This window comes from Hyperolius riggenbachi, chromosome 5 (assembly GCF_040937935.1).
Source record: "Hyperolius riggenbachi isolate aHypRig1 chromosome 5, aHypRig1.pri, whole genome shotgun sequence".
Classification (NCBI taxonomy): domain Eukaryota; kingdom Metazoa; phylum Chordata; class Amphibia; order Anura; family Hyperoliidae; genus Hyperolius; species Hyperolius riggenbachi.
The window spans coordinates 166,204,041-166,217,218 of record NC_090650.1 but is presented as its reverse complement, the minus strand read 5'-3'; the positions used below and the strand labels follow the sequence as shown (position 1 = coordinate 166,217,218).

General features: G+C 42.7%; 1 protein-coding gene across 1 annotated transcript in view; it reads right to left on the bottom strand.

The window, feature by feature from the left end:
• Nucleotides 1–760: 760 nt before the first annotated feature.
• LOC137519343 (protein C-mannosyl-transferase DPY19L1-like) overlaps nt 761–13,178 on the bottom strand; it is a 214,938-nt gene continuing 202,520 nt past the window's right edge. Inside the window, exons 8-9 of the mRNA XM_068238293.1 lie at nt 815–876; nt 761–771 (exon numbers count right to left, since the gene is read on the bottom strand). Coding sequence (XP_068094394.1) covers nt 761–771; nt 815–876 — 73 coding nt within the window. The remainder of the gene's footprint in view (nt 772–814; nt 877–13,178) is intronic.

Sequence of the window (13,178 nt, the reverse complement as noted above, 5' to 3'; positions counted from 1 at the left end):
CATAAGCAAAAAATTATACTTACGCAATTTGCATTAATAGTTCTTCACTCCTGCTTCCACCTTCCAGCTTCTTGGGCTCCCGTCCAAGCCGATCCTTCTATGCTCTGTGCTCGCCGTCTGCCTGCAACACGTGCCGCTCACAGTCGGGAAAATACCGCATTTAACTGATTTCTGCATGGTTATAACTAAATTACCACATGGCTTCTCCCTCTCTCAGTAAATTAACAAACATCACTCGCAAGCGGAAAAAACTACCAGAATTTAAAAAAATAATGAATAACGAATGCAGTGTTTTCCCGATAGTTTTTTTTTTTTTTAATTCACACCCCTACCAGAATTGAGGCCAATAACTCCTGGCAGCTGTGTAGAGGAGATGAACCTGGAGCTGAGACAGAAACATGGCTTTGCAGGCAGATTCAAACTACTGCAAGCTGGAGCAGCTCTCTCCTCACTGCTTTGCACGTCGGGGGCAGGACCTTCCTCCAGTAAACAGCCAGCCAGGCAGCATGGTAAATAGAAGGAGGTCTCAAAGCTGTAAAGTGCCTCTGGCAGCATGATTTTTCCCTGTGTGGCAGAGCCACTGTTCTGAACTCACACTGCACGGAGTGACATTACCCCTTATCAGATGACACAAATCGAGACTGCAATACATCTTTGAGTGGGCAAAATATTTATTTGAGGGGGCGCTGTCCCCTCTTGCCCCTGTGTAGAGCCGGCCCTGACTTTGTATCTCTGAAACGTAACTCTGGTCATTTTTAAATCAGGGACTGTCTACAGATAACAGAAAAAAAAGCAATAACTGAATACTGAATACCTACCTCTCCGTGATTATAAAAAAAGCTGATGACGGTGACAAATCCTCCAAGTTGACTTGCACTAAACATGTAATACACAGAAAAAGACCAGATAAGATTGTATACATTTACAGCAGTATATAATAACAATTTATTCACTACAGACATATTTACATTTTCCACATAATAAAATAAATATAAATGTATGTTCAAAATGTCACTTGACAAACATTGGTAAAAAAAAATTCAAACCAAATCTGAAAGCACGTGACCTATAGAATTTAAACATAAAGCATTACCAAATGAGTACATGCAGTAAACTACTAAAAGTAAATGGATTGATTCTAGCATCTTGAAAAATCACTTGTCTGAAGGATACTGTGGGGTCTGCATAAATGCAGTATTCCAAAAATCCAGTATATATTTGAAGGGACTCCGAGCAGTGCAGAAACTATGGAAAGATGCATATCATTTTAAAGCTCTCTTTCTCCTCTTTCCAATGATATATAAAGTGCTGCCCTATGCCTTTTAATAGAGTAACCAAGCAGCTCAGGGTGACCCAAACTACTAGGAATGTATAGGGGGATAAAAGGAACCAAAAAGCCCTCCTACTAAAAAAGCAAAGCTTGGTGTAATTGCCTTCTTAAAACAGAAGGAAATTTGCAATAATTCAGTTATAAATGAACATTTGTGGTTACCCACAATGCACACCTACTAAATATGCAAATTATCCCTTTTTGCCCTTGTTAAGCCAAGCAAGCATCCAGAACCGCTGGTTTATAGCAAGCCTATAGCTGTAAAGCTATAGGCTTGCTATAAACCAGCAGTTCTGGATGCTTGCTTGGCTTAACAAGGGCAAAAAGGGATAATTTGCATATTTAGTAGGTGTGCATTGTGGGTAACCACAAATGTTCATTTATAACTGAATTATTGCAAATTTCCTTCTGTTTTAAGAAGGCAATTACACCAAGCTGTGCCTTTTAGTTTTCGCTATTTTCGCGATTGAAATTGCCATGGCCGCGATTTCAATCGTGAAAATAGAGAAAACTAAAAAGGTGTAGGATGACGATTTAGGTTTCGCCAGAAAGAGGAGAGAGAGAGCTTTAAAATGATATCCATCTTTCCATAGTTACTTGTATTACACAGGACGACACTTTCCCCAGTGTCAGCAGCTCCATTCAGCAGAATGGAGCTGCTGACTTTAGGAAAAAGTCGCCCTGTGTAATACAATGTAACTATGGAAAGATGGATATCATTTTAAAGCCCTCTTTCTCCTCTTTCTGGCGACACCTAAATCGTCACCCTACTCCTTTTAGTTTTCTCTATTTTCGCGATTGAAATCCTGCCCGCGGCAATTTCAATCGCGATATAGCGAATACTAATAGGCGTAGGGCGGCGGTTTATATATCATTGGAAAGAGGAGAAAGAGAGCTTTAAAATGATATGCATCTTTCCATAGTTTCTGCACTGCTCGGAGTCCCTTTAATATCCACACTATTTACCAATGAGAAGTGCAATGCATTCTAAAAAAGAACAAATGCTTATCCAACAGGGAAGTCTACCTATTTACTAGGTTAGTGTTTATTAACATGATTTTTGTGTAAATATTTTTTATTGATTTGTTCATAAAGATAAACAGCATTACTGTGTTGCTTTCATGAAGCAGAACAATGAAGAGATGAACCAAAGCAAATATATGACACACACGAGAAGCAAAGTTTAAGACAGAAAGTGTCTCCATGACTATTTCAGGTATTGGAGGAATTGCAACTCGAACATTAAACATTTGTTAATACAACAGCAATTTAACAATAACCTTAAAGTACTATTGAAACACTATTCATAGGTTCAAAATTAGGCCAGAATTCCCAAACTGGTGAGCAGCTGCTCTCGGTATATGGCAGGGATGTGTAGCTAATAAGAAGGTCAGCCAGGGGGTAAAATGGGGGTGGGGGGGATAATGGGGTGGGGTGGAGGAACTTTTCTTTTCATCGTTGGTGGATAATGGTTTTTTCTACAGTAATTTTAAGATAATTATTTTCGCAATGATTCCCAATCAAACTTCCATATATCTGTACACATGGTGCATCCGTTTCTTAATACGAGATACGGTACTCCATTTGCAGGTTTTGGTCAACTAGTTGGGCAAGCTGAGGCATAGTGGGTAGTTGAGTTTGCTTCTAATTGGCCAAAAATAGTTATCTAGCTGCACAAATGATATGTGTTTGGTCACCAGTCTGAATTCTACTGGAAATTGATCTTTACCCACCAGAAAAAGAGCTAATTGGGGAGATAAGTGTCATCTGGTTCCCACTATGGCGGATATTCGGTTTGGTAATTGCTCCCAGAAGGGTGTTACTATGGGGCAGGACCATGAAATATGGGCTAATGTTCCTAATTGGGAGCACTGTCTCCAACAATCTGGAGGGTGAATGAAAGACATCTTAGATAACATATGAGGGATGAGATACCATTTGCAAGATTTTCTCAGTAACCAAGCAGCACGGGGTGACCCACTAGGAAGGTATAGGAGACCTAAAGAGGCCAAAAAGCCCTCCTACTAAAAAAATTAAATATTTTCTGAGAGGTTTCAGAGTGGGTGATACACCGAGTATTTTTTCGCGGGTATTGTAGTCCATTTCAGAAAAATTAGGTCCATGAGCTGTGATTTAGCGTGTCCAATACCTCCGCATAATAATAATAATAATAATAATAAATAGAGAGGGTTTGGAAGGCCATAACCTCCTTTTTTGTGGGGGTTAATGTTGTGAAGGGGAGCCTATGTTTTGTTTTTTGTTTTCCAAAGGAAATAGGAAATTAATTTGTTTATGTCTTTAAAGAATTTCCTAGGGATGGCAATGGGGAGGGTCCTGAAAAAGTGTAGTATTTTAGGGAACACCGCCATCTAGTATGCAGCAATTTCCCCCATTATAGAAAATTCTCACTCCTTGTACGGTGATCACAACACTAAATGCACCTCAGTGTATTCTACCTCCTGGTACTGAAAACTTATAAAAGTTAGCTGTGATCTTAATTTCCAGCCACTGTTCTCTTCACTCCAGTGGCTGGAAATAGGGAGGGAAGTTATGATGGCCATATGGTTAAAGAGCTAGGCCCTGGATTTCTGGGAGTTAAAGTAACACATTGTCAGAAGTACACATTGCAGTTGTCAGCATTGTAAATTGCAGAGGTAAGTATTGCTTCTCTTTTCCACAAAGCAGTTTTCATTAATGGCCAGCATACAACTTGAAAGTAACTTCAATGATGTGCCTAAATTAGTTTTTGGAATATTTTGCAAGGAAAGCAGTATGAGAGACAGATGGAGATAAAAGTAAGTGTGTGTGTGTGTGTGTGTGTGTGTGTGTGTGTGTGTGTGTGTGTGTGTGTGTGTGTGTGTGTGTGTGTGTGTGTGTGTGTGTGTGTGTGTGTGTGTGTGTGTGTGTGTGTGTGTGTGTGTGTGTGTGTGTGTGTGTGTGTGTGTGTGTGTGTGTGTGTGTGTGTGTGTGTGTGTGTGTGTGTGTGTGTGTGTGTCTCTGTGATCTTTACTACTGTAAGGGGAATTCACATTTATCGTAATTTGTGTCCTACGCGCGCACACACAAACACACACTGGATAAAGTTCCAGCTTCTTCTGTGTCCTCATATTGGCTGTATGGTGTAATGGTTAAGGGCTCTGCCTCTGACATGGGCATCCTGGGTTCAAATCTTGGCTATTCCTATTTAGTAAGCCTGCATCTATTTACTAATGAGTGCGCTTTGAGTCCGACAGGTGACACGCACGATACAAACAAACAAACAAAAAAAAAAAAAAAAAAGGAATTCTTATTTTCATTATATTAAGCACTAGTCAACTCCGAGATCTTCCTGTCTGAGATAGTTCTCCCTAGGTTAACTCCAGAGCAGGCCGAGATACTAGATGCCCCTATAACCCAAGACGAGCTATCCACTGCAATAGCAAGCTTCCCTAACAAAAAGGCTCCGGGCTTGGACGGCATTCCTATCGAAGTCTATAAAAAATACTCTGACTCTATCATACCTCTGTTGCTACAAACCTATGAAGCGGCTTTTGAGGCAGGCCAGCTCCTCCCTTCCATGACAGAGGCCCTCATTATTGTTCTACCCAAACCTGGCAAGGACCCCCTTATATGCGATCCGTACCGTCCAATTTCCCTTCTTACAACAGACATTAAAATCCTAGCAAAGGTACTAGCCATTAGATTAAACTCAGTAATCTTAACGTTAATTCACCCTGACCAAACCGGCTTTATGCCTGGGAAAAACACGGCAATAAACATTCGGCGTTTAATGACTAACTTGCAAGCCAACCGCTCTAATTCTGGCAGTAGGGCTGTTGCCTCGTTAGACATGGCCAAAGCATTTGACACGGTTGAATGGCCCTACCTCCAGGCGGTCCTTGCCAGGTTTGGCTTTGGGGAGGTGTTCAGCAAATGGGTTAAACTGCTGTATCAGGCCCCTAAGGCAAGGGTGGGCACGAACGGGTGGATCTCGGAGTCCTTTTCACTAGGCCGTGGAACTAGACATTGGTGCCCCTTATCCCCTCTCCTTTACGCTCTAGCTGTAGAACCCCTGGCCTGCCGCATTAGAGCCAATCCCATGATTCATGGATTCCGTACAGGGCACTCAGAAGAAAAGGTCAGCCTTTATGCTGATGACACAATTTTATTCTTGGGGACCCGGGCTCCTCTCTTGTGGCTGCATTAGACACGATAGAGGAGTCTGGTTACTACTCTAGTTTGAGGCTGAACAAATCCAAATAGGTCCTGATGTACTTAGATGTGCCTCCTATGCCTCCATCCCGATCGTCCACTCCATTACAAATAGTGCAATCCTTCAAATACCTTGGAGTGCTGATCCATTAGAACCCCAAACAATATATGGCATCGGAAATACTGCCCCTTATTAACTTTGTACAGACAAAATGCAAGACCTGGTCCAAATTATATCTATCGGTAGTGGGTAGAATAAACCTGGTTAAAATGGTACTGCTTCCCAAGCTCCTGTACATCCTCCATCACTCCCCTATATACATACCGCTCTCAGTTTTTAAGAAATGTAGAGTCACTATTCTATCTTTTGTGAGGAACAATAAGAGACCCCGTGTTAAATACGCTCTCTTGATAAACCCAAATGGCCTAGGGGGTTTAGCCCTTCCATCTATTCAGAACTATTACTTTGCTGCTCAAATCCAGCACATAGCTACCTGGTTTTCCACCAATGACGTATACAACCCTGAAGCCCTGGGATATGATAATGACCTAACAAAAGAGTGTTGCCCTGAACATTTTACGTGAATAAATCCCTCCAAATAAATCACACAATACAATTCTAGCACAAGCCTGCACTGTCTGGAAAAGAGTGGGCGGCCTCTACTCCTCCACTAAGTATGATTTCCATACCCCACTCTGGCATAACCCACAATTCCCAGAGTTCAAATCCATCCCTGATCTAGCATTTTGGGAGAGGGCAGGAATTGTATTCTTAGGTCATATAATGAATGGACAGAACCTTGCTTCATTCAATACCCTGCTAGAACGCCACCCCACTATTGCAGCTCACCATTTTAGATACCTGCAATTGAAACACGCTTTCCAGACACAATTTAAAAAGTTACCTATATGCATAGAGTCCCATAACATATTACATTTAATTGAAAAGGGTCCCACCAAACACCAAATAGGAGATATCTACAAAGAACGAATAGAAAGTGGTGCCTGTGACCGCACTCTAGTGTCCAAGGAGAGATGGCTCAATGAAGGACTGGTCTTGGAGGACGACGATTGGGATGAGGCCTTGGAGGCAGTTAAGAGAGTCTCGGTGTGCATTAAAGACCGTGCCACTCAGTTATACATTTTACATCAGGAGTATCTTACCCCGTCTCGTGTGGTCAAGTACGATGCCAACGCCAGTAAGCTATGCCCAAAATGTGGGTTCGACTCCCCCTCATTTTTTCACTTGATCTGGAGCTGCCCTCAAATAACCGCCTTCTGGAAACAAGTAATAAAATTTTTGCACGACAAGATGGGCTCCCCAGTAACCCTTGACCCGGTTTTGTGTGTGTTGGGTGTCATCCAAGATGAGGGTCTACAACCTTGCACTAAGACATTTGTTCGTGAGGCCCTATTTGCGGCGCGACAGGAGATAGCCCTACGTTGGCTGTCCCCTGCAGTGCCGCCGCTCTCTAGCTGGATTAAGCGCTTGGATGATGGGTTGACCTACAGAAAAATGGTCTATACACACAGGAGTCGTACACCTCAATTCCACCTAATCTGGGATCAATGGAAAAACCGTAAATAAACCCCAGTTCTCCAATTTAATATGCCTACATCAACATTCCCTGTCAGAGGCGTGACATCTTATATGCTAAGTTGCGGTTACATACCAGTACCTGTGATCTATATGTCACGCAACACTACATTTCATTGTTCTAACACGTTATCTCCTCCTTATTGTTCTTTGCTGTTCTTTAAAACACATCAGGCCAATCTACCTTCGCCCCTATGGTAAATTCTATAGCTATAAGTGCAATTACTTTATGGTTTGATACCTTCTCTTTGAATTTACAGCAATTGGGTGTTTATAATGTGATATGTATTTTTGATCTGTGCACTTGGTTATGCATATAATGTGTCCCTTGTACTTTGTGAATGCAGTTTTTGCCTGTACATGTATTATATGCTTAATAAACTTTTTTGGGTTTAAAAAAAAATAAATAAAAATAAAAGCACTGGTCAACAGGATGCCATGGTGTGGATGTGTGTGTAGGGGTGTCCTGGTAAACTAAGAGCCAGTTTCCAACGTAGGAAGGTTAACAGCTGACCAATGGGGAAAGAGCAATGGGGAAAGAACAGTCAGTTTTTTGGGATGTTTGGGCTATCGCACAACTTGAAAACAATGTAAGCTATCCTAGCAGTGGAAGGGTTTGCATTCCCTCTGAGCAACAACGCACCGCACCAGTCTCATAGTATAGTCAGACTTATGCAACAGGAGATAAGAGTTCTGGAGAGCTTTTAGAATAGATGAGCATCTTGAATGCTAAAAAGACACATAGACCTATACAAGAAGACCAGTATTTTCACAGGACCCAGAGTTCTGTTCACATGCTCAAAGAATTAATAATTCTGATTATAGTTAAAGGGAACCTGAAGCGAGAAGTATGTGGAGGCAACCATATTTATTTGCTGTTAAAAAACAACATGTGCCTGGCAGCCCTGCTGGTATATTTGGCCGCAGTGGTGTTTGAATCACACCAAAAACAAGCATACAATATCATGCAATATCATGCAATATGCAATCTAAAAATGAAATCACAATACATAATAGCCTCAATTCACTAAGCTTATCTCCTGTTTTTAAGAACATTTCTAGAGTTATCACCATGGTGATGAGGCATGTAGTATTCAGGAAACATTTTACCTCAAGCAAACCTACGGTTAAAGAGAACCAGAGACAAAGCACACTCATGTATTTTATTAAATTTATCAGTGGGAACATGGCAGTAAACACCTACCCTGCTTTTAGTTTCATTCTTATCTGCCTAATTAGTCTATTAGCAGCTGTGATAAGAATCCCCGACTGGCTCAGTCTAGGTTTGACCAGGAATCATTATAGTGAGTCACTCTTCTGTGGAGTCTTTTCAAGCCCAAGCCTGCCACCTCCTGGCTCAGATTTCCTGCTTTGCATACTGAGAGCTGTGATGACATGGGAGGGGCTGCTCCTGCTGAGAGAGAAGCTCTGAACAGACAAGTGTGGCTTCAATATGATCCCTGTGTGCTCTATGTGCACTAGATAATGATGATGACTGCAGTTTCATTCCTATGAGACACTTCCAACAGGCAGCTGCACATCATACTAAAATGAAAGCACACAGATGAAAGGCTGCAGCAGCCTTTCTCATATAGCCTAGATAGCAGCCTAGTCTCATATAGCCTAGACAGCACATCCAGAACCACTCATGACCCGGAAGCAGAAGGGATATGAGCCAGCGGCCATATTTGATTTTTCCTGGAGCAATAATGGATAAAAAAACACTAAAAAAGGCACACCAGAGCGGCGAAATTATCAGGTAGAGCATTTATTCTTTACAAGCTATCGACTGATATGTTTATTTTGTGTGAAACGTTCATCTCTGGTTCCCTTTAACTCTCTGTCTTTAAGTTAACTCTTCAATCCTTAAAATAACTCCAGAATTCTTAAGTTAAAGACAGGCTGCTAATTAACTGCGTGTGAAATTAACTACAGAGAACTTCCGGTTCCGGTGCCCGCATGGAAGCAGGCTAGAAGAGGAGCTCCGGCTGACTGAGAGCCCCAATCCCTGCTATTACCCAGCTAAGCGCCCACAACTTGCCCTAAATACAGCAGACAACCTGGCTACCCACCACATCGCTTATGGAGCGGTATCTTACACGCTCCAGCACTGCCGGACACCGCGAGGCGAGCCAGGAAGAAAGCAAGATGGCGGGCGGAAATACCTCCAGAAGAGATAACTCAGTGTTCACAGAGGAGAAAGCACTTGCGCTCCCCCTCACCGCAGCAGGACATCTCGGACTGGGAATCTGATGGTGGCAACTCCTCCCGAAGGGGTAAGAACAATGAACTTTCCATAAACTATAAAAAACTTGCAGCGGAGGTGGGGAAGGTGCTTGCTCCAGAGTCTCCAGACATACAGGCCATGATAGAAAAAGCCACTAAAAACTCCCTGAAGGCAATAAAGAAAGATTTATCAGAAAAATCCACCGCCCCGCATGGTGATGGCACGCTACTTGGACTATGCGGACAAAGTAGCTCTCCTAACGGCATATAGAGCCCACAACCAAGATCTAGTGATCCAGGATGCAACCAAACGTTTATTTAATGACTTTTCCGCTGAAGTCTCACAAAAAATGAGGGCATTCACATCTGTTTGCAATACTCTTTGCATCAAAAATGAAATTCTCCCTCGTCTACCCAGCAATCCTTAAAGTGACGGATCACGAAAATAAAATACATACCTTTCAGTCCCCGGAACAAGCAAAAACTTTCTTGAAGCATTATGTGTCCAGACCGGGAGCGAACTCCCCTAAATCAGGGAATGGCAGTCCGCATTGCTCACCTAGATCTGACAAGGGAAGTCAGAACTGTTCACCTAGATCTGGTACGGGGAACCCAGAATGCTCGCCTAGATCTGGAACAAGGAACCCAGACTGCTCACCTGGATCCGGAAAGGACAATCCAGACTGAAAAGGTTGGGACTGTAGGCGTGGAACATGTACACATGTTATTTTCGAGCACAGTCTCTGCAAAAATCTCAATATTTTTCTTTTTTATATTTTGGAAAAGCGTTTTTTTTTTTTGCACTAAACATATTGCAACAATTCAGTTTTCATTAAGTACATAGCCACTGATTAACACTGATAGGCTATGCCTTCCTAATTCTTCATCCTTCTTGAAACCCAAGATGGTCATAACTGCTTTTTTTTCTGTTTTTGCTTTCCTGTATTTTTTTTTTCCTATTTTTTCCTCTCTTTTGAGGACATGCTCTGCATCATTTAAAAAGTACTGAACGTTGACCTGTCTTATATGGCCTCAAACATATATGTTTTCTCTGCTTTGCATTGTTGCATTGTTATGTTAGCAAGGGATATGGGTGCCTCTTTATGAGGTCTTCGGAGAGTGGAGTTATTTTACCTGTGTGGGGAAGAAGAGAAGTCTTATGCAAGTATTAACTTTGGATTATTTTGGGGTGTTTGAGGGGTGTGAGGAAAGGGGATATTATGGGGGTTTTTATTCAGGGGTCTCTCGTTCTGTGCTATATTAGAAATGTGAAATTTAATTTTTCTGGAGATGCAATGCACGATAATCTCAAACTACGATCGCAAATTACATGAAAATAGTGTCATGGAATGTGAAGGGGCTACAAACCCCGGAAAAACTGTCACAAATAATCCGGCACTTAGGTAAATTCAGACCAGACATTTGTCTGCTGCAGGAAACGCACCTGCGGTCTGACCAGTTTAAATACATGGCCAAATATTGGGTAGGGTCGGTATATGGATCCACGGCGGTTGACAGAAAAGCAGGAGTATTAATATTGCTCAACAAGAGGGAGAAAATATTACAATATATAATCTATATGGTCCAAACTCAGATCATAAAAAATACTTCACTGCTATACAGGAAAAGGTTTTGCTCGAAGTCTCCACTGCCGTGATCATAGGAGGGGATATGAATCCAGTGCCTAATTTCTGGGAAGATAGGAGTCATCCGAAAAAGTCACTGAAAAATAGGGACAAATTTATACAGCCACTACTAGAATCCTGTGGTTTGACACATCGCGATACTCACATCCTCTAGAGCATGAGTATACCTACTACTCCCCCAAACATAAAACTTTTTCTAGGTTAGATGTCTTGCTTGTGCAGAACTCGCTAAGAACAAGAATTAATAGGGCCACAATAGAAAATGTAGTGATATCAGATCACTCCCCAATACTCTTAGAACTAGAAGGCAATTTTACTAGGGGCATGGATATTCTGTGGAGATTTCCAACAACATTTTACGGCAATGAAGACTTGAGAGTAAAATAAGAATGTGATGGCAGGATTTTTTTCTAGACAATCAGGAGCATACCTCAGATCCGATCCTGTTCTGGGAAATGGCTAAGGCAGTTCTCAGGGGCAGAATCACATCATATGTAACAATAACAATAACAACAATAACAATAATATTTATATAGCGCTTTTCTCCCTGGGGACTCAAAGCGCTGTGACCCTGCATTATGCAGTCTCAAAGGCTCGGAAAAAGAGGTGAGTTTTTAGCCTTTTTTTAAAGCTGTCCAGAGAAGGAGCCTCTCGTACTGATTGTGGAAGTGAGTTCCATAGAGTAGGGGCTGCGTAGGAAAAGGCCCGAGCACCAAATGTTAAGTGTATCCTGGGAATAACCAGCTTCATCTTGTTGGCAGAGCGGAGGGTGCGTGAAGGGGCATAAAGTTCCAATAGATCCGCTATGTATTTGGGTCCCATGTGGTGTAGAGCCTTGAATGTCAGCAGGCAGATCTTAAAATTGATTCTCCATTTTACTGGCAACCAGTGAAGAGTTTGCAGTACTGGGGTGATGTGTGAGCTGCGGGGGGCATTGGCTAGGAGTCTGGCTGCAGCATTCTGTACTAGCTTTAAGGGGCGCAGAGCCTTATCTGTAGATCCGATGAACAGGGCGTTGCAGTAGTCTAGGCGGGAGGATACAAATGCGTGAACCAGGGCAGGTAGGTCTTCAGCTGGGATAAGGTGTTTGATTTTCGCTATATTTCTTAGATGGAAGAAGGAAGACTTGACGACAGCTGATACCTGCTGTCTGAGTTTTAGATTTCCATCCAGGATCACCCCAAGGTTTCGCACAGAGTCTTTATACTGTACAGTATCTCCCCCAATTGCTAGTTTGAGGTGGTGAGCGTTTTGAACTTTATCCATCATGTGTGGACCACCTACCACCAACACCTCTGTTTTGTCAGAGTTCAGCCTCAGCCAGCTGGTGTTCATCCAATTTTGTAAATCCACTAGACACGCATTTATGGATGCTGATGGGTCTTGGGTGCCAGGCTTGAAGGACAGATACAGTTGTGTGTCATCTGCATAACAATGGTATCCTAGGCCATAGTTCTGGATTATTTTGCCCAGTGGGAGCATATAGGCTGCAAAGAGTAATGGTGATAGTACCGAACTGTAGCAGCAAGAAAGAAACAAGCCCACACACAATGTCAAAATGCAATGGTAAAAAAATCAGACTAGCTTATCAGGAATTCAAAAAATCTCCTACAGGGAATAACAGGAAGAAATGGTTAGATGCTAAACGTGGGGGTGACATTTGGTTCAGAATGCAGACAGAAATGTAAAAACCATATAGTAACCTCACATTCCATAAATTTGGAGAAAAATCGGGAAGGTTGCTGACCAATATGGCCCGTCAAAAAAGGATAGCTCAGGAGCCACGCCAGCTCAAAAATAAGCAAGGTCAGATAACCACCCTGGCGTTCTATTAACATCGCCAGGGTGGCAGCACAGCACTATTTTTTGCTTTCTTTTTTTTTTTTTAAATCATGTAGCTAGCCTAGTGCTTGCTACATGATTCCCCCCTCCCTGCGGCGTCCCTCCCTACCCTCCGATTGCCGCCGGCGCATTAGCCCGTCCGGAAATCCCATTCTGAACGGGCTTTCCTTTAGGGCTTCCCCCATCGCCATGGCGACAGTTGTGATGACGTCAATGACGTTGTGACATCATCCGGAGTCCCGATCCACCACGCAGCGCTGCCTGGCACTGATTGGCCAGGCTGCACACGGGGTCTGCGGGGGGGGGGGGGGGGCGGCTCCTTTCGCGTCGGGTAGCGGCGGATCGG